This window comes from Plecotus auritus, assembly GCF_963455305.1.
Source record: "Plecotus auritus genome assembly, chromosome: 2".
Lineage (NCBI taxonomy): Eukaryota > Metazoa > Chordata > Mammalia > Chiroptera > Vespertilionidae > Plecotus > Plecotus auritus.
Genome location: NC_137771.1, coordinates 24,143,142 through 24,167,298, shown reverse-complemented (window position 1 = coordinate 24,167,298; position 24,157 = coordinate 24,143,142). Strand labels below are relative to the sequence as shown.

The following is a 24,157-nucleotide window of genomic DNA, read 5'->3' as shown; positions in this document are numbered from 1 at the left end:
CTGTGGTCAAGGCAGGACACTGGGTTCAGGTTCCATTCCTGCCCCTAATTCACTAGGCAGTGACCCTCCCGAGCCTCAGTGCCCCATCCGTAAGAATGAGAAGGAACTAGTTCACAGGCTGAAGCAGGCTCACCCACGTAAGTCATTGACTTTAGTTTCCTAGGGCCTGGCCCAGGTGGGACCTGGGAATTGGAATGTTTACCCGTGCTGGCCCCAGCTCCGTGCTTCGGGGTTTTGTCTGCTCTCTCTCAGCTCCTCTGTGCCTAATCTCTTCCCAACTAAGTTTCAAACTGTGGCGCTCCGTGTGGGATTGCCCTACAGATTAGCAGGCAAAACTCTAGAAAAGCCTTCGGAATAACAGTTCTTTAATGACTCCCAGAAGAAAGATGTAATAAAAATTGAGACTGAAGAGGGAAGACAAAAGGGGGCAAAGTGTGTGTAGCCCTCAGTTGTAAGAGGCAAGTCACCCCATGTAGCCCACATGGGCATCTAACAATTTTTAAAGTGAACTCCCTTTTTGCGTTATACGGATCTAGATGCTGGTGGGCAAGGAACGAACCTCAGCACAGTCACCAGACCCTGGAGACCCCACGTCCAACCAGGATCAGGCTCCCTCACCCACTTCATCTGGTTTATCACCATGGTTTGCATCCCATGAGACCAACTCGAGCCACAGGAAACCGCAGAAAGAGAAAAGCAAATTTTAGAAAAGATTGATCGCCATAACTAATCATAAAGACCCAAATGAAAATCTGAAAACGAATACTACCATTACCTACCCCTAACGCCCTTTACATAATGCCCTGGATAACGCCTCCTCAGGTGCTAACTTCCTGGACAGCTGATCACAGAGTTCACAGGGAGCGGCCCGGAAGCCCCTCCGCAGCTGAGGCTTCCCTGCACAGATTCAGCATTTGGTGAGAAGTAACTTCTCAGATCCTAACTCGCCCCTTTTCAAATGAGAATGTCAAGATGCATTCCAAGGACCAAGGGAATTACTGTGGGTTATTTGATTACCTTAACCATCCCCCTCATCCTCCCCCACCGCCCCCTCCCCCCGACACACACTACATTCTTTTTGTTTCTGGGGAGTGGTGCCTCTGCTGACAAAAATAACATTACCTTCTCTGTTAGTTCCCCAAACTGCATGGACCCGCACCTCGAGCACAGCCCGGAAGAGAAGGGGCCGAGCCCAGGGCTCCTAACTCCTGGACGTGCATGGTTGTCTCAGATGGCTCTCCCTCCCCTTTATAAAACCCCCTCACTTCCTTCCCAAGTGCTGGGCCTCCGCGGTCTCAGGTTTTCCCTCTGGGGAGTCATGGTGTCCGCAGAGAACGTTGGACCCAGGTGTCTGGATATCCCAAAGACCTGTCGGGTTCAATTATCATTGAGAAGATAACACTTGTTTTGCGTGATCTCCCTCATCTCTCTGCCTCAGCATAATGTTTTTTACACTCTTCCCCTCCTCAGTCACGCCAGCCTTCTTTCTGCACCTCAGATATGGACCCAGTGGCTCCCCTCCTCCCACCCTGCCCTCACCCACACCTTCACCCTCTGCTTCTCCAGGGCCGCTCCTCTCCATCCTCACTCTCTGGCTGCTCAGTGTTCCTCTCCCTCCACTCACCAGCACTCCAGGCGTCCTTGCTCCCTCCCCCTCCCTCCCTCCTACACCCTAGAGCTCCTGTCACCACACAGACCCCAATTCTGTTGTCTCCAGGCCCTGGCTCTACTAGACCCCACAGCCTTTTCTCCTCCCACTCTCCTTGGCTTTTGTAAGGCCCTAGGCCTGCCAAACACCCTTGTCTTCCTAAAACCCTCTCACCTTCGCCCTAGAGCCTCTAATCATACCACTTTCTGAATACACTTCCCCTCCCTTCCTCGGTGGCTTCTGAATGAGGGTTGCCCTGTATGATACATTTTTAAAAGGCTGGGTCATTTGCCAGATGACCTTTATTTCATCCCTGGCTTTCTTCCTGTTCCTAACCCTGATCTCAGCTCTCACTCTCACTCCATTTCTCTCCCTCACCCTCCCCCTCCCTCTGACCCCACTACTACCCAGATGTTTTATGTGCCCCCTCAGGGCTTAGTTTGCATTTTTCTGCAAATTGTTTTGCATCCCTTCTCCCCCCACCCCCCCACCCCCGCCCCTCCGCAGAGAGGCCATTACTTTCAGCCATTACTACTGACTCACAAATCCCTGCACCCCCTCACCTGGGCTGCAGGCTCACTTTCCCTGGGATGTCCCATATCACCTCACACATCAGTGTCATCTTTATTTAGTACATTTACTTCACTTTCAAAAGGCATGAAAGAACCTAAATATGATAGGAAATACCACAGTTTTCCATTGAAAAGAACTGAAAGTGATGGATACCAAAGACTTCATAACAATGGAGTCAGTAACCCAGCGAAGAAATGAGTTGCTGGTCCCTGGAGTGGATCAGGTAGTGGTATCACGGGTGCTGTGGAGGGGATTTGGGCGCTGGGTGGCAAGTTGAAGCAGGAGACCTGGGAGCCTCCCTAATTCAGGATCCTGACCATTGGAAACGGAAGCACCACTGAGTTCCTATAAAGGGAATGAGAAATTCAGTCTCCCGAAGTGAACTTAGTTCAGGTGGGCCTTGTCCTGGTCTGGGTGGCCAGTTACAAAAAATTGAAACCAATTCTGGCTACTTAAGTAGAGAAGAAGTTTACTGAAAAGGGATCAGGCAGCCCACAGAGTTGCTGGGAAGACTGGAGAACCATGAGAAAATGGCCAGAAACCAGGGAATGGTAGGCAGGTGGGGAAGGACTCCAGCACGAGCAGCCCCCCTTCCCGGGATGAGGCCCTGAATGACTCAGACACCAGGACAGAGCCTAAACAGTCCCTGCTGGTTTGTGCCATGTGCTCCAGATTTAAAGTCAGATAATGTCTGAGTTTAGGTCACATGGCCTTGTTCACAAGAATCAGAGACAATGTCTTACCTTTATTTTATTTTTATTTTTTTTATTTATTATTTTTTTTTATATTTTATTGATTTTCTACAGAGAGGAAGGGAGAGGGACAGAGAGCCAGAAACATCGATGAGAGAGAAACATCGATCAGCTGCCTCCTGCACACCCCCCACTGAGGATGCGCCCGCAACCAAGGCACATGCCCCTGACCAGAATCGAACCCGGGACCCTTCAGTCCGCAGGCCAACGCTCTATCCACTGAGCCAAACCGGTTTCGGCAATGTCTTACCTTTAGATCATCTGTAGTGGGAAGCCGATTCTCACCTGCCACCAAAATTCACAGAATGTCAGATTTCCTCAAACATGGGGAAAGGAATCCAGTGGCTGAGTAGCCAAAAAACGAGGTCTCCTCCACAGGCATGACCCCCACCCCAACCCTCTCACTCCTATCAATGGGCCACCATCTCCTTGGATACCCAGTGTTACCATTTAAATAATTGATCCCTTCTCCTACCACCCACACTGATTAGCTGTTTTCAGGGTCTTTAACATTCATCCCTTTTTTCCATTCCCACTGCTGTCTTCATTCAGATCCCTATCTTCTCTCCACATTCATAAAACCAAGGTTCCTCATGCAACTGTGGTTTGTAGTATGAAGCACATCTGTGTGGCTTCCTAAGGCTTCTGTGTCCCAACACCCAGGACACCAATAGGGGAGGTAAGATTTATGCAAATAACTATTAAGAATCTGCATGCAAAAAGCAAACAGATAGCAAGCAATAAACTCTAGGGATCATAGAAGAGATATCACTCCCAACTGGAGTAAGCAGTGAAGACTTCAGAAAAGCAAAGCAATTGAGACAGGTGGTCTTTGAAGGAGGGATTGGACTTAAGATCCAAAGATAAATGAGAGAGGACTCGAGGCAGATGGAGGAGGCAGGACAGCAAAGGCAGAGACAAAGTGTAGGGTCTGTCTGGGGGTTGCTGAGTGGCTGAGTCTGACTAGAGTAGGACAGTGGGTCTCAGATTTTTTTTTTTTTTAAATATATTTTATTGATTTTTTACAGAGAGGAAGGGAGAGGGAGAGAAAGTTAGAAACATCGATAAGAGAGAAACATCAATTAGCTGCCTATTGCACACCTCCTACTGGGGATGTGCCTGCAACCAAGGTACATGCCCCTGACCGGAATCGAACCTGGGACCCTTCAGTCCGCAGGCCAACGCTCTATCCCCTGAGCCAAACCGGTTAGGGCGGGTCTCAGATTTTTGTGCATACTGTTAGATGTGCAGATTCCCTGGCCTCCACTTCTGATTCTGTAGGTCCGGCGTTTGGTTTAATAGGTTTTCCAGGTAACAGTGAGGCAACTGGTTCCCAGACCACACTTTAAGAAACATCGGTTAAACTCGGCTGGTATGGCTCAGTGGTTGAATCGACCTATGAACCAGGAAGTCACAGTTCGATTCCTGGTCAGGGCACATGCCCGGGTTGCAGGCTGGATCCTCAGTAGGGGTCATGCAGGAGGCAGCTAATCGATGTCTCTCGTCTCATCAATGTTTCTCTCTCACTCCTTCTCCCTTCCTCTCTCTAATATCAATAAAAACATAATTTAAAAAGAAAAAGAAAAACACTGATTGTAGAGTTTGTGCAGAGAACCTGAAGCAGATCCAGCTGCAAGGTAGGGTGGAATCAAATCATGGAAAGCCTTACATGTCAGTATCAGAAGCTTTATTCTGCCAGATGATAAATGATAAGATCATACCTATGTACTTTGAATCTGTTGGCAAAGGCTCATGAGACACAAAGGCCAGTAAGATGGTTTTTATAATGATCAAATAAGGGAAAAAGGATCTCAACTAGTATGGTGGCAGTCAGAATAAAAGGCAGGTAAAGGGTGGGAGACAGGCTTCAAAGAATCTGCAGGGTTCAGTGGCTATAACAGGTGTGGGGGAATCAAGAACTGATAGAAGTTGCCAAGTTTATTCAAGGTGCCCAACATTGATAGCTGAAAAACGGTGGTAACAACCATAAAGATAAAAAAAAAATCCAGAGCAGCAAGCGATTTGGGAAGGCCTTGGTGAATTTGCCTGTAGACATGCTGAGTTTCAAGTACCAGTAAGACATATGGGAATAAGTAACAGACAGATGGAAAGTGGCGCTCTGTGGAGCAGTCTGGGCTGGAGACCTAGACAAGGGACTCAGCATGTAGTAATAAATGGCATGGAGATATATGTGCCCATGAAGACATCTGGGCTGGGAATACAGCCCCAGAGAAAGCATATTTGGGAGCAGGAGAATGAAGTGGAGGGGAGTGGGGTAAAGAAAGAAAGAAATGGAGAAGAAACCATCAGGAAATGTGGAGGCAGGGGTGGTGGGGGGCAGAATGATACAATGTCCCAGAAAAAAAAAATCAAAGAGGAGGAGGATGGGCAATATGGTCAAGCAATGGGGAGGATCATGGAAATAAGAGCTAAGAAAGAAGCTAACAGTTTTATGAACACAGAATCATTAGTAATCTTTGCCAGAGAAATTAGTGGAATCTTGGTAACAGAAGCCAGATTACACTGAGTTGAGAAAGTATGTGAAAATCTTCAGACTAGACCTAACTGGTTTGGCTCAGTGGATAGAGCGTCGGCCTGCAGACTCAAGGGTCCCAGGTTCGATTCCGGGCAAGGGCATGTACCTTGGTTGTGCACACATCCTCAGGAGGGGATGTGCAGGAGGCAGCTGATCGATGTTTCTCTTTCATCAATGTTTCAAACTCTCTATTCCTCTTCCTTCCTCTCTGTAAGAAAATCAATAAAATATACATTTTTTTAAAATCCTCAGACTAAAGCAGCAATTCTCAAACTTTTCCATGTCAGAAACCCTTTCTAATCTTAAAATATATTGGAAACTCCAAAAACCTTCACTCAGTTTAAAATAACAATAAGAAACTCATTTTCACATTTTATACTAAAAATAACTATATTTTCTCCAAAAAAATTGAGTGAGAAGTGACATTGTTTTATATATTTTGCAAATCTCTTTAATGTCTGTCATATGGTAGAAGACAGCTAGAGTCTCATATGTGCTTCAGCACTTTTTTTTCCAAACAAACTTGAAAAAAATATTTCATGATATATAGAACTAAAATGAATCCATGCAGATTTTTTAAAATTACAACTATTTTACCCCTTTTGTCTTTTTCATTAATATATTTTCTAATATATATTTTAAATTATAATGCCTTCAAGATATATAGCATATAAAGCAAGATCATTTTTATCAATAATTTCTCTTAGCCCTAGCTGGTTTGGCTCAGTGGATAGAGCGTTGGCCTGTGGACTGAAGGGTCCCAGGTTCGATTCCGGTCAAGGGCACATGCCGGGGTTGCGGATTTGATCCCCAGTAGAGAATATGCAGGAGGCAGCCAATCAATGGTTCTCTCTCATAATTGATGTTTCTATCTTCCTCACCCTTCCTCTCTGAAATCAATAAAAATATATTTAAAAAAAAGTAATAATTTCTCTTGGGGGAAGGTAAAAAATCTTAAGTTATAACCCTACAGAGAAGCAAAGTAAACTATGAAGCAAAGAATAATCACAAAGTTCTCAAAGTAGGAATGTGTGACTTAAAAACAGGGGCCCAGCCGGCCAGCGTGGCTCAGTGGTTGAGCATCGATCTATGAACCAGGAGGTCACAATCCAATTCCCAGTCAGGGAACATGCCTGGGTTTCGGGCTCCATCCCCAAAAGGGGGTGCGCAGGAAGCAGCCGACAGGAGGCAGTGAATTGATGTTTCTATCTCTCTATCCCTTTCTCTTCCTCTCTCTCTAAAATCTATTCCACTACAAACTGGGAACAAAGTCTAACTTGTTCCTCATTAAATGTGTCACAGACACACTAATAAATGTCAATGAAGTGATAAAATGCTAAATTTGGTCTTATCTTCCACATAAATTAAGATGGAAGGGGAGGCACTGGTCAAAAGTACTTAAAACTTATTTTTTCCTAGAGATTACTTAAACACCACTTTTAGCATTTTGCACTAATTTACACAGGGCACATTACCATTTACTATGTAACATTAAATTTCCAGTTAAGAAAACAGTCAACAATGAGATTAGAAGCAGGGGGGAAAGCCAACCTGCTTAGGAGGATAACTGAAGGGAAAGACAGAAGGAGGGAGGATCCTTTATGATATAGTTTAGGCACTATACTGATTCTGGAACAATCTACCTCCAGATCCTTACCATGAGAGATAATTAAATGCCTTTAGGTTGGTTTGTTGTTGTTTATAACCAAAAAGGAAGAAGGAGGAGGAGGAGGGGGAGGAGAAGGAGAAGAAGAAAGTAACTGGCCATAAACTTTTATATGACTAGAGGCCCAGTGCACGAAATTCGTACATGGGTAGGGTCGCGAGGCCTGGCCAGCGATCAGGGCCGATCTGTGGGGTGACCAGCAGGGTGATCAGGAGGCCCCCATTGGCACCCACCTTGGACAGCCTGGCGCTGCCCGCTCGCCAGCCCTGCCCCCCGCCACTGGTCACCTCCCTCTGCGGGGCGACTGGCAGGGCGATCGGGGAGGCCCCCACTGGCACCCGCCGTCGCTGGCCTGGGGCCTGCAGGCTGGGAGAAGCTCCTGTGTTGAGCATCTCCCCCCTGGTGGTCAGTGCATGTCATAGCAACTGGTCGTTCTGCCTGTCATTCCACCATTCGATTTGCATATTAGGCTTTTATTATTTAGGATTGATTTTTTTTCTTGATTTTTATTATTTTTAAAAATATATTTTATTGATTTCAAAGAGTAAGGGAGAGGGAGAAAGAGATGGGAACATCAATGATGAGAGAGACTCATTGACTGCCTGCCTCCTGCATGCCCCCACTGGGGATTGAGCCTGCAACCTGGGCATGTGCCCTGACTGGGAATCAAACCATGACCTCCTGGTTGCTAGGTTGAGGTTCAACCACTGAGCCACGCCAGCCAGGAATATATAAGATTCATTTTTAAAATATTTCTTTTCTTGGAACAAAAATGGTTAAAAACTTGAGTTTTCTAAAGAGACTTGTATGAATATAGAGCTGGGAAGATACACAAAGCTGAAGTATCTGGAATCATTTTGCTGCCTGTAGTCTTCAGAAAGATCACAAAGTGCTCAAAAATTCTTTGACCTTTTCAACCAGACTGTTTGTCTTTAACGTCTTCATTAACATCCAGTGTTAAGACAGGCATTTCTGTAGATCAAAGCTGCCTTTCAGCATTCTGTGCAGCTACCAGCTTCCATGCTTATGGTGAAGCTTCTGTATGAGAGTGAAAGAATCAAACAAGCCTAACTCATTGAGTTTCTCCTATGTGCCAGGTGCTGTCACACATTAATGAAGGCCACTCAAACCTTACAATTCTCTGAAATCAACATTAATTTTTTTCCTAATGAGAAAGTTGGGGCTGAGAGAAGACAGAAACTTTTCCAAGGCTATACAGAGTGACCTTTCAAAAATGTAAATCAGGTCATGTCACTCCCCTTTGATAGCCTATCATTGCACTTCTAGTAACAGATGAAGAAAGCGGGGCACAAAGAGAATAATTAACTTGTCTGAAGTCCATTTGCAAAGAGCACATTTGAACCCTGGCACTGCCTCCAGAACCTACACGCCTAACCAAGAAAGCCAAACTCCTTACCTTGGCTTACAAATCCTGAATACCTGGCTTACAAATCCTGAATACCTGGCTTACAAATCCTGAATACCTGGCTCTTGTCTTCCTCTGTGATCTCTTGTCACACCGCTCTCCCCAGTCTTACTGGCCTTTCCGTTTTTCCAAGTTGACAAGCTCATTTCCACCAGGTCTTCACACAAACCATTTCCTCTGCAGTGCTCCTCTGCTAGTTTTCACCAGGTTGACTTTATGTCATTCATCTCAGTTCAGATGTCACCTTATTAGGACATCCCTGATCATTCAATAAAAGGCCACCTAATCTCTATCACATTACCCTATTTCAATGCTCTGAAGGACTTTTATCATAATGTTCTGTTTTCTAATTGACATCCCTCCCTGCCCCCGCCAGTAGATTTAAGAGTCAACATATCAGGAAGCTTGTCTCTTTTGTCACCGCTATGGACAGAGCCTTGGAAGGAGCCTTACACAATGAATATTAGTTGGATGGATGAATGAATGAATGAATGAATGAATGAATGAATGAATGAATGAATGACTCCAATGAGAAAGAGAAGGAGACCTTTCAATGAGGTATGCCGGGGGTTGCAAAAGCGCGAGTCGCGCGGCGCTCGCGGGGCATTCTGGGGATTGTATTTCAGGCTCGGCCCGCGGTGGCGCGGACCTGCGCACTGAGCGCTATCTATGCTCCCTGAAGCCAGAGCGGCCTGGTTGTTGCTATGGTTTCTAAATCCCGCAGCTGGAGTAAGGCCGCCCAGCTAGGCGCCCGCTAGCTTCCGCTTGCGTCCGGGGAACCCGGGGGCGGGGCCGGGGGGGAGGGTATACGGAACCGCGGAGGGCCGTGGGGAGCAGCGGAAGCAACGTCTTGCCGATTTGCGGAGCGTAGCTCATCTCCCCAGTCCACTCCCAAGGCTCTGTGAGTAAAGGCTCTTCACCATCCCCATTTATCAGTGGGCTAACTGGCTTGAAACTAAGTGGCTTGAGAGAGGTCTCCCTTCCAGAAAGCGGCTGAGCCCGTCTTAGAGCCCATGTCTGACTGCAGTCACTGTGCAGCCCGGGCGTGTGTGCTTGGGCGCATGCTCCTGGCGAAGCTGGTGGGATGCTAGACCCTTCCCGCCCAGCTCCAAGCCTACCTCATCTGCGGCGTGGGCTCGCTTGCCACACCGTGCCACCCTGTCAGCCCTGTCGGGATTCTGAACGAGGTCTTAAAGTTCCAGCACCTTCCACTCAGAGTCTGAATGTAAGGATAAGTAAGGCAAAGTTACATTAATAAAATATCAGGGCATGTTGAAAGCAAAGTCAAGTACATTCAATATGGTGAGATTCTGTTAGCCTCACTTAGCCTGTGGTTTAATAGATGTGGGATCAGCCCTAGCCGGTTTGGTTCAGTCGATAGAGCTAGAGCGTCTGCCTGCAGACCAGAGGGCTTTAGATTCTGGGCAAGGGCACTTCCTTGGTTGTAGGTTTTTCCCGGGTCAGGGCGCTTGCAGGAGGCAACCAATCAATGTGTTTCTCTCATATCAAAGTTTCTCTTTCCCTCTCTCTTCCACTCTCTCTAAAAGATCAATGGAAAAATAGCCTTGGGTGAGGATTAACAACAACAACAAAAAAATAGATGTGGAAACAGTGTTCAGAGACATTAAATAAGAGTCCTAGGTTTACAGAGTTTGTGGGTGGAGTGGAGATTCCTACCTAGGTTTCTCTGCCTTCAAAACCTGTGCTTTATATGCACTTTTTTTAAATTAATGAGCTAAATTTCTACTTACATGGCAGCTGCATTATGTAGACCTGAGGACCTCTTAGAAATGCACATTCTTGGGCCCCACCTCAGACCCTCTGAGCTAGAAATTGGGAGTGGGGCCCAGCAATATGTTTGAATAAGTCCTCCAGGTGATTCTGATGATTGAGAACTACTGGTGATTTCACCCAGGGTTCATGTTAAAATGCATGTCAAAAGGTCTTGGGAGAGACTGGAGATTCTGCATTTCTAACAAATGTCTGGGTAATGCTGAAACTGCTGGTCCATGGACCCGTGTTTTGAATAGCAAGAGTATAAACTACATCTTAGAGCAGTGGTTTTTAAACTTGGATGCACATTAGAATTACCTGGGGAGCTTTTAAAAGATAGGATACCGGGGTCCCACCCCTGACCAAATGAATCAGAACCTCTGGGGTGTAGCGGCTAGGAAAAACCCACTGGGTGATTCTAAGCTATGGTGAGGGTTCAGAACCCCTGGTGTGTTTTGGAATAGGGTAGCTATGGATTTGAATCCTAGCACCTCCATTTATCAACTGTTTGACCTTGGGTAAGTGACTCAACCTCTCCTGGCCACATTTCCCTTGTTTATAAAATGAATATAAGTAATCCTTGGCTTGCAAGGTGGTGAGAGGATTCTCTGAGGTGTGTACATGAAGCACCTGGCTCATAAGGGTGCTCTAGACTCAAAAATTGGGAAGGTGGGCAAACTTGGGGAAATCTGTGCTGGGGATTTTATACTATAACCTGATGGAGGTGAGTTGGCAAATGCACTCCCCTAGCCTGCTAAAGCTCGCATCTGTGTGCTCCTCCCTCAAGCAGCCAGCAGTGTGGGAAAATGGCAGTGAGCCACTCGATGAAGGAACGGACGATCTCCGAGAACAGCCTGATCATCCTGCTGCAGGGCCTCCAGGGCCAGGTAACCACTGTGGACCTGCGGGATGAGAGCGTGGCCCATGGACGCATAGACAACGTTGATGCTTTCATGAACATCCGCCTAGCCAACGTCACCTACACGGACCGTTGGGGGCGTCAGGCTGAGCTGGATGACCTCTTTGTAACAGGCCGTAACGTCCGCTATGTCCACATCCCAGATGACGTGAACATCACCGAGACCATTGAGCGGCAGCTGCAGATCATCCATCGTGTGCGCAACTTTGGCAGCCTGGGGCAGGGCCGGCGGGAATTTCCCACCAAAAAGCATAAATGAGCCTGTCCCTTCGGCAAGCCCTAGTCACCACTCAGGTTCCTCCAGAGTTCTTCTGAGCCAACTGCCTGCCATCTATCCCTGCCCAGAACCTGGGAAGGGAGTAGGGCCAGCCCAGAAACTGGTATCTGGCAGACAACACCTATCACAGCTGCCTTTCACAGTGTTACACCTCCCAGACTCACCCTGGGATCCACAATCCTATTTATCTGTGGCCTTGGGGTAGATGACAATCCCCCCTTTTGACCATTTGCATCTGAGTCGATGATTTACTGATTCAGGGAATCTGTCCGATTGTTTTCAACCCTCTCCCAGTGAGGATTATTAAATGTGCTCAACCTCAGCCACCCTAAGTGTCCCCATTTTTCTTGCAATTGTGTCTTTTTTCTTATAAAATTAAACTTAGACAAAAACAAGTGTGTGCCTCATGCATTTCTTGATGAGTATGGGCTCCCTGTTGGTCCTGTGTCCTAGAGTAGTGGTAGGCAAACTCATTAGTCAACAGAGCGGCAAACCGCGGCTCGCAAGCCACATGTAGCTCGTGAACCGCAGTTTGCCGACCACTGGTCCTAGGGTGCTGGGTCTCAAACTTGGCTGCACATTGGAATCACCTGTCCCACCTTCATCTATTCGGATTTCATTGGTATCGGGGATGGCCTGGGCATGGGATTTTTGTAAGTTTCTCACACAGTACTAATAGTCAGCAAAGTCTGAGAGTTGTGATAGGAGAGTCCCTCAGTCTGGTTAGATAGAAATTGGCTTTTCTGTTCAGATTCCCTGCTGAGGGGGCTGTTAGTCTCATTGCTGTTTCCTGAGGTGGAGTAGATGGAGTAATCCTGAGCCTTCCCCTGCAGTGTGGGAACTCATCCAACAACAGCACAAAATCAGGCTCCAATTCTCAGAGTCTTTGGGTCTTCAGGGAAGAAGGGTTCTGGAAATTAGAATCCAAGTCTTTGTTGTCACTGCTTTGCAACCATACCAGCCCTCCCACAGGCAATCAACCATCTCAGTAAAAGCAGCTCTGTCCTGTGGCACTAGCAGGTTTGTCTTCATCAAACAAACATCAGTGCAGCCGCTGTGGGCCAGGCCTTATGCTGAGTACACATTGACAGTAAGATGTGGTCCTTTCAGGAGAGGGGCTCATAATCTAACCAGAGGCCCAGTGCACGGATTCATGATCGGGTGGGGTCCCTCGGCCTGACCTGCGCCTTCTCACAATCCGGGACCCCTTTGGAGGATGTTGGAGACCCGGTGCACGGATTCGGCCCAATCCCTACAGGCCAGGCCGAGGGACCCCACTGGTGCACAAATCTGAGATTCATCAGTCTGTTCCATGTTTCCATGCCTGTATGTTGAGCGTCTGCCCCCTGGTAGTCAGTGTGTGTCATAGCTACCGGTCAAACAGTCACTTAGGCTTTTATATATATAGATGGAAGAGGTGGTCAAGAACCACAGAACTGAAATCCAGTCTGAGTTGAGTTAGGCAGGGCCCTTCACCTTAAGATGCTGTTATTTCTTGAGGGAGATTTGATAGGAGTGTTCATTTGGGCACTAGCAGCCCAAGGTCACTGCATGCCCTTCCAGCACAGTCTTGGTCAAAGTGTTGTCCTTGGACTACCTCATCAGAACCACACACACACATACCACTACCACCACTTTTCTTGGAATTGGTTGAATTCTAGGGCACTTCCTTTCAAGATGCCAAAGCATGGGAAAGGTAGTCTGATCTGGTGGTCACACCGTCACATTAGCATCCACTGAGATGGCCCGTGTTGTTCTGGCCTTTTGTTTTCAATGCACTCAGGTTGCATAGGTCCACGAGGGTTCTGTTGTGGTGTTTGGTCACCAGCCCACTCAGGTTGCTGTTGAGTTGCTCCTCCCCGACCAAAAGACCTCCTGACTTCCCCTCCAAGTGTAACCCATCTCCGTCTCAATGTGCAGATTTTTATCCTACTTTTCCCAGGCCAGCCAGGCCTAAATTCTTTTTTTCTTTCTTTATTGATTAAGGTATTACATATGTGTCCTTATCCCCCCTCCCCCAGGCCTAAATTCTTAAGGTCTCGGGTTAGTTAGGCCCTGTGTGCCCAAATGCAACATACAGCTGTTTCTTGACAGGGTTTTGTTACTTCTTGGCACTCCACCAGGAAAAGGGGCACAACTTTTCCTGCTTTCCAGTCCCTGAGGCCTAGCTGATCCCCTCCAGCTACAAGGCTGAGGAGAATCTTTATTCTCAGGGACTACTGCCCCCAAGTCAGTCTCCCAGAGCCCCTGTTACACGGTTTTCTAAATTTGTATCTGCTCAGAAATTCTTCCCATTCCTCCCTGAAGGCTAGGCCTTTAGAATTCAGAAGCTAAAAATGAACTCTGCATTCTGTTGTATCAGTTGTTTCCTGACGTAAGGAATGCAGATTAACCTAGCTATCTGCATAAAGGCAAGGCCCAGGGACACCGAGGGAAAGATAAAAGACATATTTCAAATGTCATCACCCCATCGGAGTTTGGGTTTTGTGAGACTCATGTTGTAGCTTTTGTGCAAGCCCGCATGTACATCAATGTGGGGGGCCTCATCGATGACAGTCCTCAGGAATTGTGAGCGTTCAGGTGGTACAGCATGTCCCCTCCCTCTCCTCCTGTTCCTGGAGAGAAGAGTACAGGGGTCTCTCTCTTTCATTGGCAGGAGGGGACAATTACCATGGCTCAGAGGAGAGCTGGGTGGGCAGGCAGCTTGACATTCACATCTCCCTGATACAACAGCTCTAGCTCAGCTGGAGGGGACTTGAAGGAGAACATCCAGTTCAGTGAGTTCCAGTCTGGCATCCCTGGCTGAAGGATCCCTGAGGGCAGTAGGGGTCCCCTGAGTTCTTATCAATGTTCCAGAGGGACCCAGAGAAACAGTACAGAGTAAGTGAAAAGTAACCAAGCTAGCTTGGTCTCTGCTTTGGGCTGGAATTCCACCAACAATATGGTGGTCACCTGGCTTGCTCCTCATGATCACAAACTCTCCTGGCTGTGACACGAGGCTCTAATTAATAAAAAGGGAGAAATGGCTTGCTGCAGGTTGTACAGGAGACAAAATCTTGCCAAAAGTGAGGCTCTTGTGGAGAGAAAATACTAAAAGAAGCTTTGAAGTGAGAAGGTTGGAAACCACTGATCCTGTCTGACTCTGTCATTTGTGTGTGTGTGTGATAGATGCTCAATATAGCTTTACTTTACATATTTTCTCAACCTAAACTTTAACAGTACCCAGGAACAAGTACTACAGAAGGAAACAGTTTTAAAAGATTAACTGCATGCCCAGCCAGTATAGCTCAGTTGTTACTAGTAAGCGCCGACCCATGAATCAGGAGGTCACGGTTTGATTCTCAGTCAGGGCACATGCCTGTGTTTCAGATCCCCAGTGTGTGCAGGAGGCAGCCCATCAATATCTCTCCTCTCCTTTCCTCTCTGAAAACAATAAAATAAATATTTATTTTTTAAAAAGAATGAGACTGATTGTTGTTGTACTTTGAACCTAGCAAATGCAGTTAATTTTGCTTTATGTTATTTTTAATTGATTTCAGAGAGAAGAAGGGAGAGGGAGAGAGGGACAGAAACATCAATAATGAGAATCATCGATCAGCTGCCTCTTGCACACCCCCTACTGGGGATCGAGCGGGCAACCCAGGCATGTGCCCTGACTGGGAATAAAACTGTGACCTCCTGAGGCACACCAGCCGGGCCATTCACGTTCTTGAGACTCCACTGTGTTAACTCTGACCCTGTTACCCACAGTTGCAGGTAGGTACCTCATTTTTGTATTTCCTGTGGGTAACCCTGTCATTTCATAGTTGAAGAAACAGGCCTAGTTTCCTCAGGGGAGGGGACTCTCCTCAGCTCCCATGATTAAGTTAATGGCAGAATGCCAAGATGATCATCATAAGTAGCTATGGATTGTTGAGTCTCACTGTGTGCCAGGCCCTGTGCCAGGGCCCTATGTGCTACGGGAGAGCAGAGCTGTATGTAGTCTGTTTGGTCCCACTGGATCACCAGTATCTGGCTCAGTGCTTTGTACCTAGCAGGCCCCCCACAAATCTTTGTGGAATGAAAGAATCATCTCATCACATCATTATAACAACCCTGGAGGTATATATTAATAGCCCCATTTTACAGATGAGAAAACAGACCCAGAGAGTTAAGTGACTTGCTCAAAGTCGAAGAGCTAGTGAACAGCAAAGCGGGGATTTGAACTCAGGTCTGTATGACTCAAACGCCATGATACTACACTACATTATTCTGCTCCCCAGCACCCCTGACATCACACAGATGACAGAGTAAGATAAGCAGTGCCCTGCTCATCTCAGTGCTGGATCCCAGTCACTCAAAACTTGCCATACCCAGGCCTTGGGGCTTGGCCACAAAGAGAAGCCAGAAGCCAGCCAGTAAGAAGGATTTGCTGGGTTTAAGAAGGCTGAGTAAGCTCGTCGGGGTTGAAGGTCTCCTCCTCTCCTTCTGCGATAGGCAGACCTGCCTATACCTCATCAAACAACCATCTCATGCTATTGTCACAGGCATCACTTTGTTTTGGCAGTATTGTCTACCAGTATGCCCAGAGTTGGAGAGTATGTCACCATGGTTGTGTGTGTGTGTGTGTGTGTGTGTGTGTGAGACACAACAGTCTCATGATGGTGTCCTTTCATTTCCTCTGGCTGGCACCTTTAGTTTCTATTCACGACCTCTTCTCCTCCCCACTTTCTCTTCCTCCTTCTCTCCTTTGTTAAAATCCTATATTTTGAATCAGCTGAAAGTCTCCTGGGGGTGGGGGGTGGGGAGTGGGGGGGTGTCAGCTCCTAGTGATTCATTAGCTGATAATTAGAGCTCTGGAAAACCCAAAACTCATTCCTGTCAGAGTCAGGGCTTCCGGAATCCCTAGGCTTTTCCCTTTGTCAGAGAGGAGAGCTTTGGGGGCAGGGGCTGGCTTCTTTGTGCCTGACTTCCTGTCATCCACTTCATCAGAGCTCTGTAACTGAGGTGCGGGTAAAGCACTCTTACTCGCCAGGTCCTGTGAGAAGCTGTTTCCACACACTGAATGCTCACAGTGATCCCCTGAAGTGTTATCCCTATTTTGACAGGTGGAGAAGGTTGGGGAACTTACACTCATCAGTCAGCTTGTAAGGAGTGAAGTAAGAATTCAAATCCAATCTTTTCACAATCTGCCAGAGTTGGTTCAGACCACAGCCCTGCCATTATAAGCTGTGTGTCTTTGAACAGGTTATTTCCCATCTCAGAGATCTAGATTCTTCATCTGTAAATAGACTCCTAACCTGATGTCTCTAAAGTGCTCCACACGGGTTGTGACCCCCAGTGGGAGCTGTTTTGATGACTGTTGTTATTCAGCCCCATCTGCTCAGTGAACACCAGGCATTCAGATAGACACAGGAGGAGGCAGATTCATACACCAACTCTCATGTCCTGGCACTGCCTGTATAGAGATGACAAATGCACATACAGGTAAGTGCCTGGCCACATGCCCTCGTAAAACCCAGCAGTGCACACAGGTTTGGACACGTGTGCCCACACATGGATGCAGAGTGACCCAAGGGACAGCTGGCAAGACACCCAGGAATCAGGCAGTCATATGCAGCAAGCTCCCCAGCTCGCACCTCTGAAACAAAGAAGTGACGGCCATGGTCGCGGGTGCTGCTGCCACTGAGCCCTTTTAGTTGCTTCTGCATGCCAGGGGAGGGAAGCCAGGCTCTCAGAGGGCCCCAGTGAGTCACCAGCCTGATGCAATCAATCCCTTTAAAGGGCTCATCTGCTGGTGTAAGAAGCTGATTCATGGAGGGCGTGGTTGCTGGAGGAGGAGGAGAAAGGGACCGAAACTGCAACAGGAGGGGCTGAGGTTAGATGACTGGAATCATTAATAGAACTGTTCACTGTAAACCTCCCTGGTCAAGACTTCAGGGATCTTCAGGTTGAAGCGGGTTTCAACAAAAGCGAGGGGCCCAGAGGAAAAGGAATTGTGAGGGCTTCGACAGGAATTCCTGTCATTTATTGAATCTAATCGCAGCGCTCTCCGCACAGAACTCCAGAAACCGAGAAATGGGGATCTAGGAAGAACCATTTTTCTGATAAATACACTACAACTGGCCGATCTTCCAACTACTGGAGACTTCTCCAAACCTGGCAGGGCGACACTGTAGGGCACGCGAGGTGCGGTGGAGTCGGGGCGGGGGCGGTGCCTCAGGCCGAGCCTCTCCGCAGACTTAGATAAGCGGTAAGTACCGCCCCTTTAGCATCTCAGCCTCCAATCGTTTCACAGGTCTCGGCCGGACCCCACCCCGAACCAATCCTCATTTGGAATCTGGCCTCTAGCCTGAAGGCTTCCGCCCATCGTCAAGATGGTGGCCAATCCCAATGCTGTGAGGCCGAAGACACGGCCGAGGGGCGGGGCCCGGAGAGGGGGCGGGGCTGCGGTTAGGGCAGGGAGGAGGGGGCTGTGCGTCACTTCCGTTGTCAGGTGGCGGCGCCGCAGCCATGGAGCGAGGCGGCGGCGGTGGCGGCGGCGGCGGCTCGGGCTGCTGCGCTGGGAGGCGGCGGTGAGCGGATCCCACGCCCCCGGCCCGGCCCCGGCCCGGCCCCCCGCGACGGAGCTCCGAGCAGTCCCGGCTCCGGGCTACGGACTATGGGCGAGCAGCGCTGAGCAGCGGGGGAAGGTGAGGGCGGGGGTCCGGGAGCGGGGATCCGGGCGGAGGGTGCGGGTTTTCTGGGCGGGCCTCAGCGGCTGTGGTGATGGGACTGTGGTGACAGCCCGAGGCCGTCTGGCTGTGACAGAAATGGCAACAGAGAATGCCCCCCCTTCTGCTGGGGTCTGCCCTTCCCGGGCTGCGGGGGCGGGAGCTGCTGCGCGCCGGGTCCGGGGGCCTCGGGGACCCTAGTCCTGCGGAAGCCCTGGGAGGTGGACACTGCCAGCCTTGCCCGGAGTCACTCCGCCCGCAAGTGAAGGCACCGGCGTTTTAACCAGCCAGGTTTCCCCTAAGAGATCCCTCTGCCTCTCCATGCTTCGCTCCCGATCCGAGAGTGACTTGAAAGTTAGGACGAGTCCCCAGGGTGAGCCAGCCAGGGCTTCCTCCGGCAGCCCTCACCCGTTGGCACGGGCACCATCACTACTGGGGAATTTTCGCTTCCCCGGGCGGCGTTCAGGTGCGGGTCAGAGCTACCTGCTTGCTAGTGCTATGTTTTGATCGGCCTTTTTCAAGGAGAGTGCTGTGGTCAGTCTTTCACCTGTCTTGTCGGGTCAGGCCCGCCCATTCCCACGCCACTTGGCCTCACCTTCCAGCCAGTAGGTGGGGGCGTTGGGTTTCTCTGCGCACCCCCACTCCGTAGGTTTGATGCCGGTTTGTTGGCGGAAGGAAGAGATGACAGCCGCCTTCTGTGGCAGGATAGACTTTGCTCTGTTTTAAGTCACGGGAGGAAACCGGTTGGCTTTGCTCGGTTTTGAGAGCAGTGGAGAAGAGGGTAGTCACTCTGGGTTGGGCTCCTTTCCCTCTTGGCTTAGCTTTCATGAGATAAGGAAGAGCAGAATATTGTTTGTAAACAGTGCTTCTGAGCTGCTTCAGTGCTCTGATGGCCCTGCTGTGCCAGTTGTTTGTGGGTTAGATCTAGACAGTCTGGAGATAGCCCTCATTCATTCATTCATTCATTCATTCATTCCCACATGACAACAACAGTATCCTTGCCTGGAGAGGCAAGTAACCTATATTATAGTGGTTAAAAGTGGGCTTTGGAAGCCCTGGCCAGGTAGCTCAGTTGATTAGAGTGTCCTCATTATATGCCATGGTTGTGGGTTCAAACTCCAGTCAGGTACATACAAGGAGCAACCAAGGAATGAATAAATAACTGGGACAACAAATAGATGTTTATCTCTCTTAAAAAAAATCAATCAATACCTTTTTTTTTTTTTTTTTTTTTTTTTTTTTTTTTTAAAGAGATGGCTTTGGAGCCAGATTTCCTGAATTCAAATTCTGGCTCTGCAGCTTTCTAGCTGTGCGACCTTGGGCATGTTGTTTAACCTCTCTGTGCCTCATCTCTAAAACGGGTGATAACACAGAGTTGTTAGGAAGATTTAAAAATTTAATACATGTAAAACACATAGAACCACCATCTACCACATAAGAGTTCAGTAAATGTTAGCTATTATTCTTATATGAAGAAGCCTATGATCTGGTAAAGGGAGACTGCCCTATAGACAGATAGTTGAATGTGGTTTGAAAAAGCTAGTAGCAGCAGGAACAAGAGGCTTTGTGGGAGTCCAGCAGAGGAAGCTGCTAGCTCAGCCTGGGTAGGGGGAGAGTCTTGGGAAGGTTTGGCCAAAGTGATTATGTGGGAGCTGTATCTAGAAGGATGGGAAGTCCTAGCCAGGTGAGAGTGAAGAAGCAAGGTGTCCTACTTAGAGAGAGACCAGTACACTCATAGTTTATTCCAGAAACCTTAGACTGTTCCATATGGTGGCATGAAAGTCAACATGGTGCAAGGTAAAGCAGTATAGGTTGACAAGGGAACACCATGTTAACAATTTGGGACTTTGTGCCAAGGGCCATGGTGAGCCTGTGAGAAAGTTTTAAGCAAAGGAGTGTCATAATTGGATCTAGTTTTAGAACTGTCTCCTTTGAGTCCCAGCGGAAGAGGAAGGAGGAGGAGAGACTAAAGGACTGCAGACCTCTTCAGAGGCCATTGCAGGCCTCTAAGAGTGGAGTCTTGGTGCTAGGGTGGTGGGTCTTTGCTGAGAAAGCACTGTATGCTACCAGTGGCAGCTGACAAGCTCCCTTCACTGCCCTGGACTGCTCTGCTAATACCACATGCTCTGGTACATGTGGCCCTCTCTTCCTGGGATTGCAGGTTGCTTGAGCAGCTAGAGAGGTAAGCTGCCCTCTCAGAAGGCCAGTTGTAGGGGGTCCTGCATTTGCTCCATTGTGCCTTTAATTTGACGTTTTGGGAAGGCAGCAGTTTGTAGTGGTTAAGAGCCTACTTGGCTCTGCAGTCATATCTGGGTTCTAATTCCAGCCCTGCCAGTCACTAGAGGGTTACTTATTCTCTCCATGCCTGGCTTTCTCATCTGTGAAATAGGGACAGTCCTCAGAGCCCCTCCCTAGTAGGGCAGTTGTGAGGGTTAGTAAGATGTGGCAGGTTGCGCATTTAACACACACCAAGTGTTAGCTGTTATTACAAGCTGCAGAAAAGAACTTCCAAGAACTAGTCAATGCAATTAGTGGCAACTAGAACTGTGTCCCATTGAGCTGTCAGAAGTGTCCTAAGGCATCACAAAATCACAGACTTTTATTGTACTTCTTCTGAACAGAAAATCTGTGGGGAGTTTACCCAATCTGTATAGGAGCCATTCGAATGATTCAGCTTGGCTCTTTAAAAGAACCATTTTTTAAAATAGAAATAGGAATGCTGAGAAAAAGTATTTAGAATTTCTTCCATGTGTGTCCTTATTAGTGACCTAGTCTGGTATCTGAATTAATATCAGCAGGAAACATATTGCTGTGTGTGATGGCTCAAAATCCAGAACTTGAGTTCCACACACACAAAGCTCCCATGTGTTGCTGAGGATGTGCTAGGTATAGGGTGGAGGGGTGATGGGGGCAGAAGGAGAGCAGAGCGGTAGGCAGCAGGGACAGGGCAAGCTCCTAACCAATTATCACTTGCATAGAGCTTGGCAAGTCTCTCACAGAAGTCTGTGCAGCATATAGTGGGAACCCAGAGGAAAGACTGATTCCCCTGGAAGATGAGGAGATTGGGGAGAACTTTGGAGAGCCCTTAGAGCTTAAACTGGATCTTGAAGGGTGAGCAGAGTTTTCTGAGGGTGCATGAAGCACTCCAAGCAGGGGAGCAGCAGGGCACAGGCCTGGCTATGTGCTGGTGTGTGTCCACTTTAGGAACCACAGAGGTTCAAGCACAGGGTGTGAAGGCACCTGGCTGTAGGACATGCTGTAGGAGTAGGCACCAGGGCTAAACTGCTTGAACTAATTATTCTTTTGGTGATGGGATGCTTTAAGTGGAGGAAACATTAGACTTGCATCTTCCCAAGAGCTGCCTGGCTGTGGGTAGAGGATGGATTGGGGAGAAAGCAAGTCTGGAGTACCCATAAGAGGTTGTTGCAATATTCAAAGCAAGGATTAGTGTGGGGCTGGATCAGAGGCAATTGGGATGGAGAAGAAGGACAAAGAGGGCTGTTTGGGGGGAAATCAACTAGACTCTGGGAGTATTTGGAAGTGATGATTAAGGGAGGAGCAATGGTGACAGGTGACTCAGAGGTTCCTGGCTTGGGTGACAGAGTGAATAATACTGTAGAGATAGGATGGCTGGGAGAAGACAATGACCAGTGAAATCTGCCAGCTCTATTCAGTAAGCCCTGCGCACACTCTCACGGGACAGTTGTGAAGTCTTTGGCACCCTGTCTGGCTTTGGGCCAGGCTTCCCTCTGGTTTGGCGTGAGTCAGTGCCTGAGAGAAGGGCAGCTTCCCTTCTTTCACCTTCCCTCCATGCCGATTTGCCTGGGGAGGTGAACTCTTCAATGTTTCAGAAACTCAAGTGGCTGAGTCTAAAAAGCTCCCATAATTTCTTCTGCCTTCAAATGGCCCTTCAGTCTGACGCCATCCAGAAAATTCAGCAAAGGACAGTCTGATGAGGTCTTGCACAGCAGCTACCCCCAGGAGGATGGCTTTCCCTGCTCCCTGGAGATCTTATCCAGAAAGAGACCCTGAGATTGCATTTACTCCAGAGGCTGGGTCAGCGGACTCAGTCCCTCTTTTCAAGAAGGAGAGGTATCAGCCAGAGGCTCCCTGGGACTCACTCAACCATAAGGGAAGTGTCCTTATCCCCCTGAGCTCAAGGGGAGTGTAGAGCTAGACTTGAATGGAATTGGGCTCTGGAGAAGGATGTGCTGGTCTGCAAGGCTTCAAACAGGCCCTTTGGAATTGTGGAGCTCTCCACAGAATTTCTCCTTGCATTTGTGGCGTGGAAAAGAAAGTGGCCTGAATAGGAGCATATCTTTCTCCTCCATCTGCTCAGGTGAGACTGTGGCTTTGAAGGTCACCTGGCCCACAGCAGCGCTGCATAACCTCTGGGATCTGTAATCAATATCCCTAAAAGGAGAAAGGATGCTATTGCTTGCTTTGATTTGCTTACTATGTTAGAGGTGGTGCCGCTTTGGTACATGCACGTCTGGATCATTTGAGGCTACATTGTGTCTTCATCTGTGTGTCATTTATTCAACAGGCTCTCTGCTGATGTACTTAGGTTATTTTCTGTCTTTTGCTCTCCAAACAAAGCTGAAGTAACTCTCTGTATACATGTGATCTTGCCCAGCTTAAATATCTGCAGGATAAATTCTAGAAGAGGGGTTGCTACTTCAAAGAGGTCTCACAATCCGGGACCCCTCAGGGGATGTCGGAGAGCCAGTTTGGGCCCGATCCCCACAGGTCAGGCCAAGGGACCTCACTCGTGCACGAATCCATGCACTGAACCTCTAGTATGCACATAAGATCTTTGGTTAATCTCTTCCCGCCCTCTCCCCTGCCCCGCTTCCCTCTGAAATTCATAGGTCTGTTCTATGTTTCCATGCCTATGGTTTCCACTCCTGCGTTGAGTGTCTGCCCCCTGGTGGTCAGTATGTGTCACAGCTACTGGGCTGTTAGCTGGTTGGCCGGTCACTTAGGCTTTTATATATATAGGCTATTAATAGAATTTCTAGTCACCCTCCCCCCCATTTTTAAAGGATTTTTAAGAATTTATTTGAGCCCTGACTGGTTTGGCTCAGTGGATAGAGCGTTGGCCTGCGGACTGAAGGTATGTACCTTGGTTGCGGGCACATCCCCAGTAGCGGCTGTGCAGGAGGCAGCTCATCGATGTTTCTCTGTCATCAGAGTTTCTAACTCTGTATCCTTCTCTCTTCCTCTCTGTAAAAAATCAATAAAATATATTTTTTTAAAAAAAGAATTTATTTGAGCCAAAATAACAATTGCCAGGAAGCAAAATCTCAGTGGGTTGAGAAAATGCTCCCTGGGCCCCTTTTAATAAGCTGAAGCAGCCTGCTTTTCCCCCAGAAAGCAAAAGTAAACTTTTGGGGTTGAGGGCCTCCTTCCTAAGGGGGCTACAGCCCAGTGATAGTCATTCCCTTTTGGCTAATGGCTGTCTGTCCTGGGTGTGAGTCTAGACTCCCTAATATAGCAGTATACAGGCCTGATTGATTCAAAGAAACTCTAATTGTCGGAAAGCATAGAGGTAGCAAAAATGAGGTCTCTTGTCATTCAGAATGAAGCTGTCCCCTCTGAATATGTTGATACACTGCTGTCTTCTTGGCAAAAGAGATAGAGGATCTCTAGCCTTTAGGGAGTCCCTGACCCCAGGTACCAGATGGAAGAGAAAGTGGCCTGGACATTGCCATGGGAAGTGTCAAGAACAGGACTGGTGTTCTTTTGTCATTTGTTTTTGGGTTCAGGGCAGAGCTGGTTTGAAGTGTGATCAGGGAACAGCAGGTGCTTTGGGAAGAGGCTCGGTTGAGTTCATCCCCTTGGGAGACCTTTGGAGTGCTGTAGCCCAAAATTCTGTGGGGCTTTTGGAGCCCC

At 48.2% G+C, this 24,157-nt stretch overlaps 2 protein-coding genes across 4 annotated transcripts in view; both read left to right on the top strand.

Annotated features, from left to right (window-relative positions):
* Positions 1 to 9,285: 9,285 nt before the first annotated feature.
* LSM10 (LSM10, U7 small nuclear RNA associated) lies at positions 9,286 to 11,957 on the top strand. Of its 3 annotated transcripts, none has more exons than XM_080655229.1 (2): positions 9,286 to 9,502; positions 11,165 to 11,957. In XM_080655229.1, the coding sequence occupies exon 2, from the start codon at positions 11,181 to 11,183 to the stop codon at positions 11,550 to 11,552; it is 372 nt and encodes a 123-aa protein (XP_080511355.1). In that variant the 5' UTR covers positions 9,286 to 9,502; positions 11,165 to 11,180; the 3' UTR covers positions 11,553 to 11,957. The 3 variants fall into 3 exon arrangements, with proteins under 3 accessions (XP_080511355.1, XP_080511357.1, XP_080511356.1); XM_080655231.1 differs by having other exon boundaries at positions 11,162 to 11,957; XM_080655230.1 differs by having other exon boundaries at positions 9,408 to 9,826; positions 11,162 to 11,957.
* Positions 11,958 to 18,004: 6,047 nt separating this feature from the next.
* The window catches only part of STK40 (serine/threonine kinase 40), a 38,993-nt gene continuing 32,840 nt past the window's right edge, over positions 18,005 to 24,157 (top strand). The window contains exon 1 of the mRNA XM_080654619.1: positions 18,005 to 18,241. The gene's annotated coding sequence lies outside the window, so the exon portion shown is untranslated. The remainder of the gene's footprint in view (positions 18,242 to 24,157) is intronic.

Bases quoted from the DNA above. Each gene is read 5' to 3' on its own strand.
- LSM10 (XM_080655229.1), top strand. From the start codon at position 11,181: ATGGCAGTGAGCCACTCGATGAAGGAACGGACGATCTCCGAGAACAGC.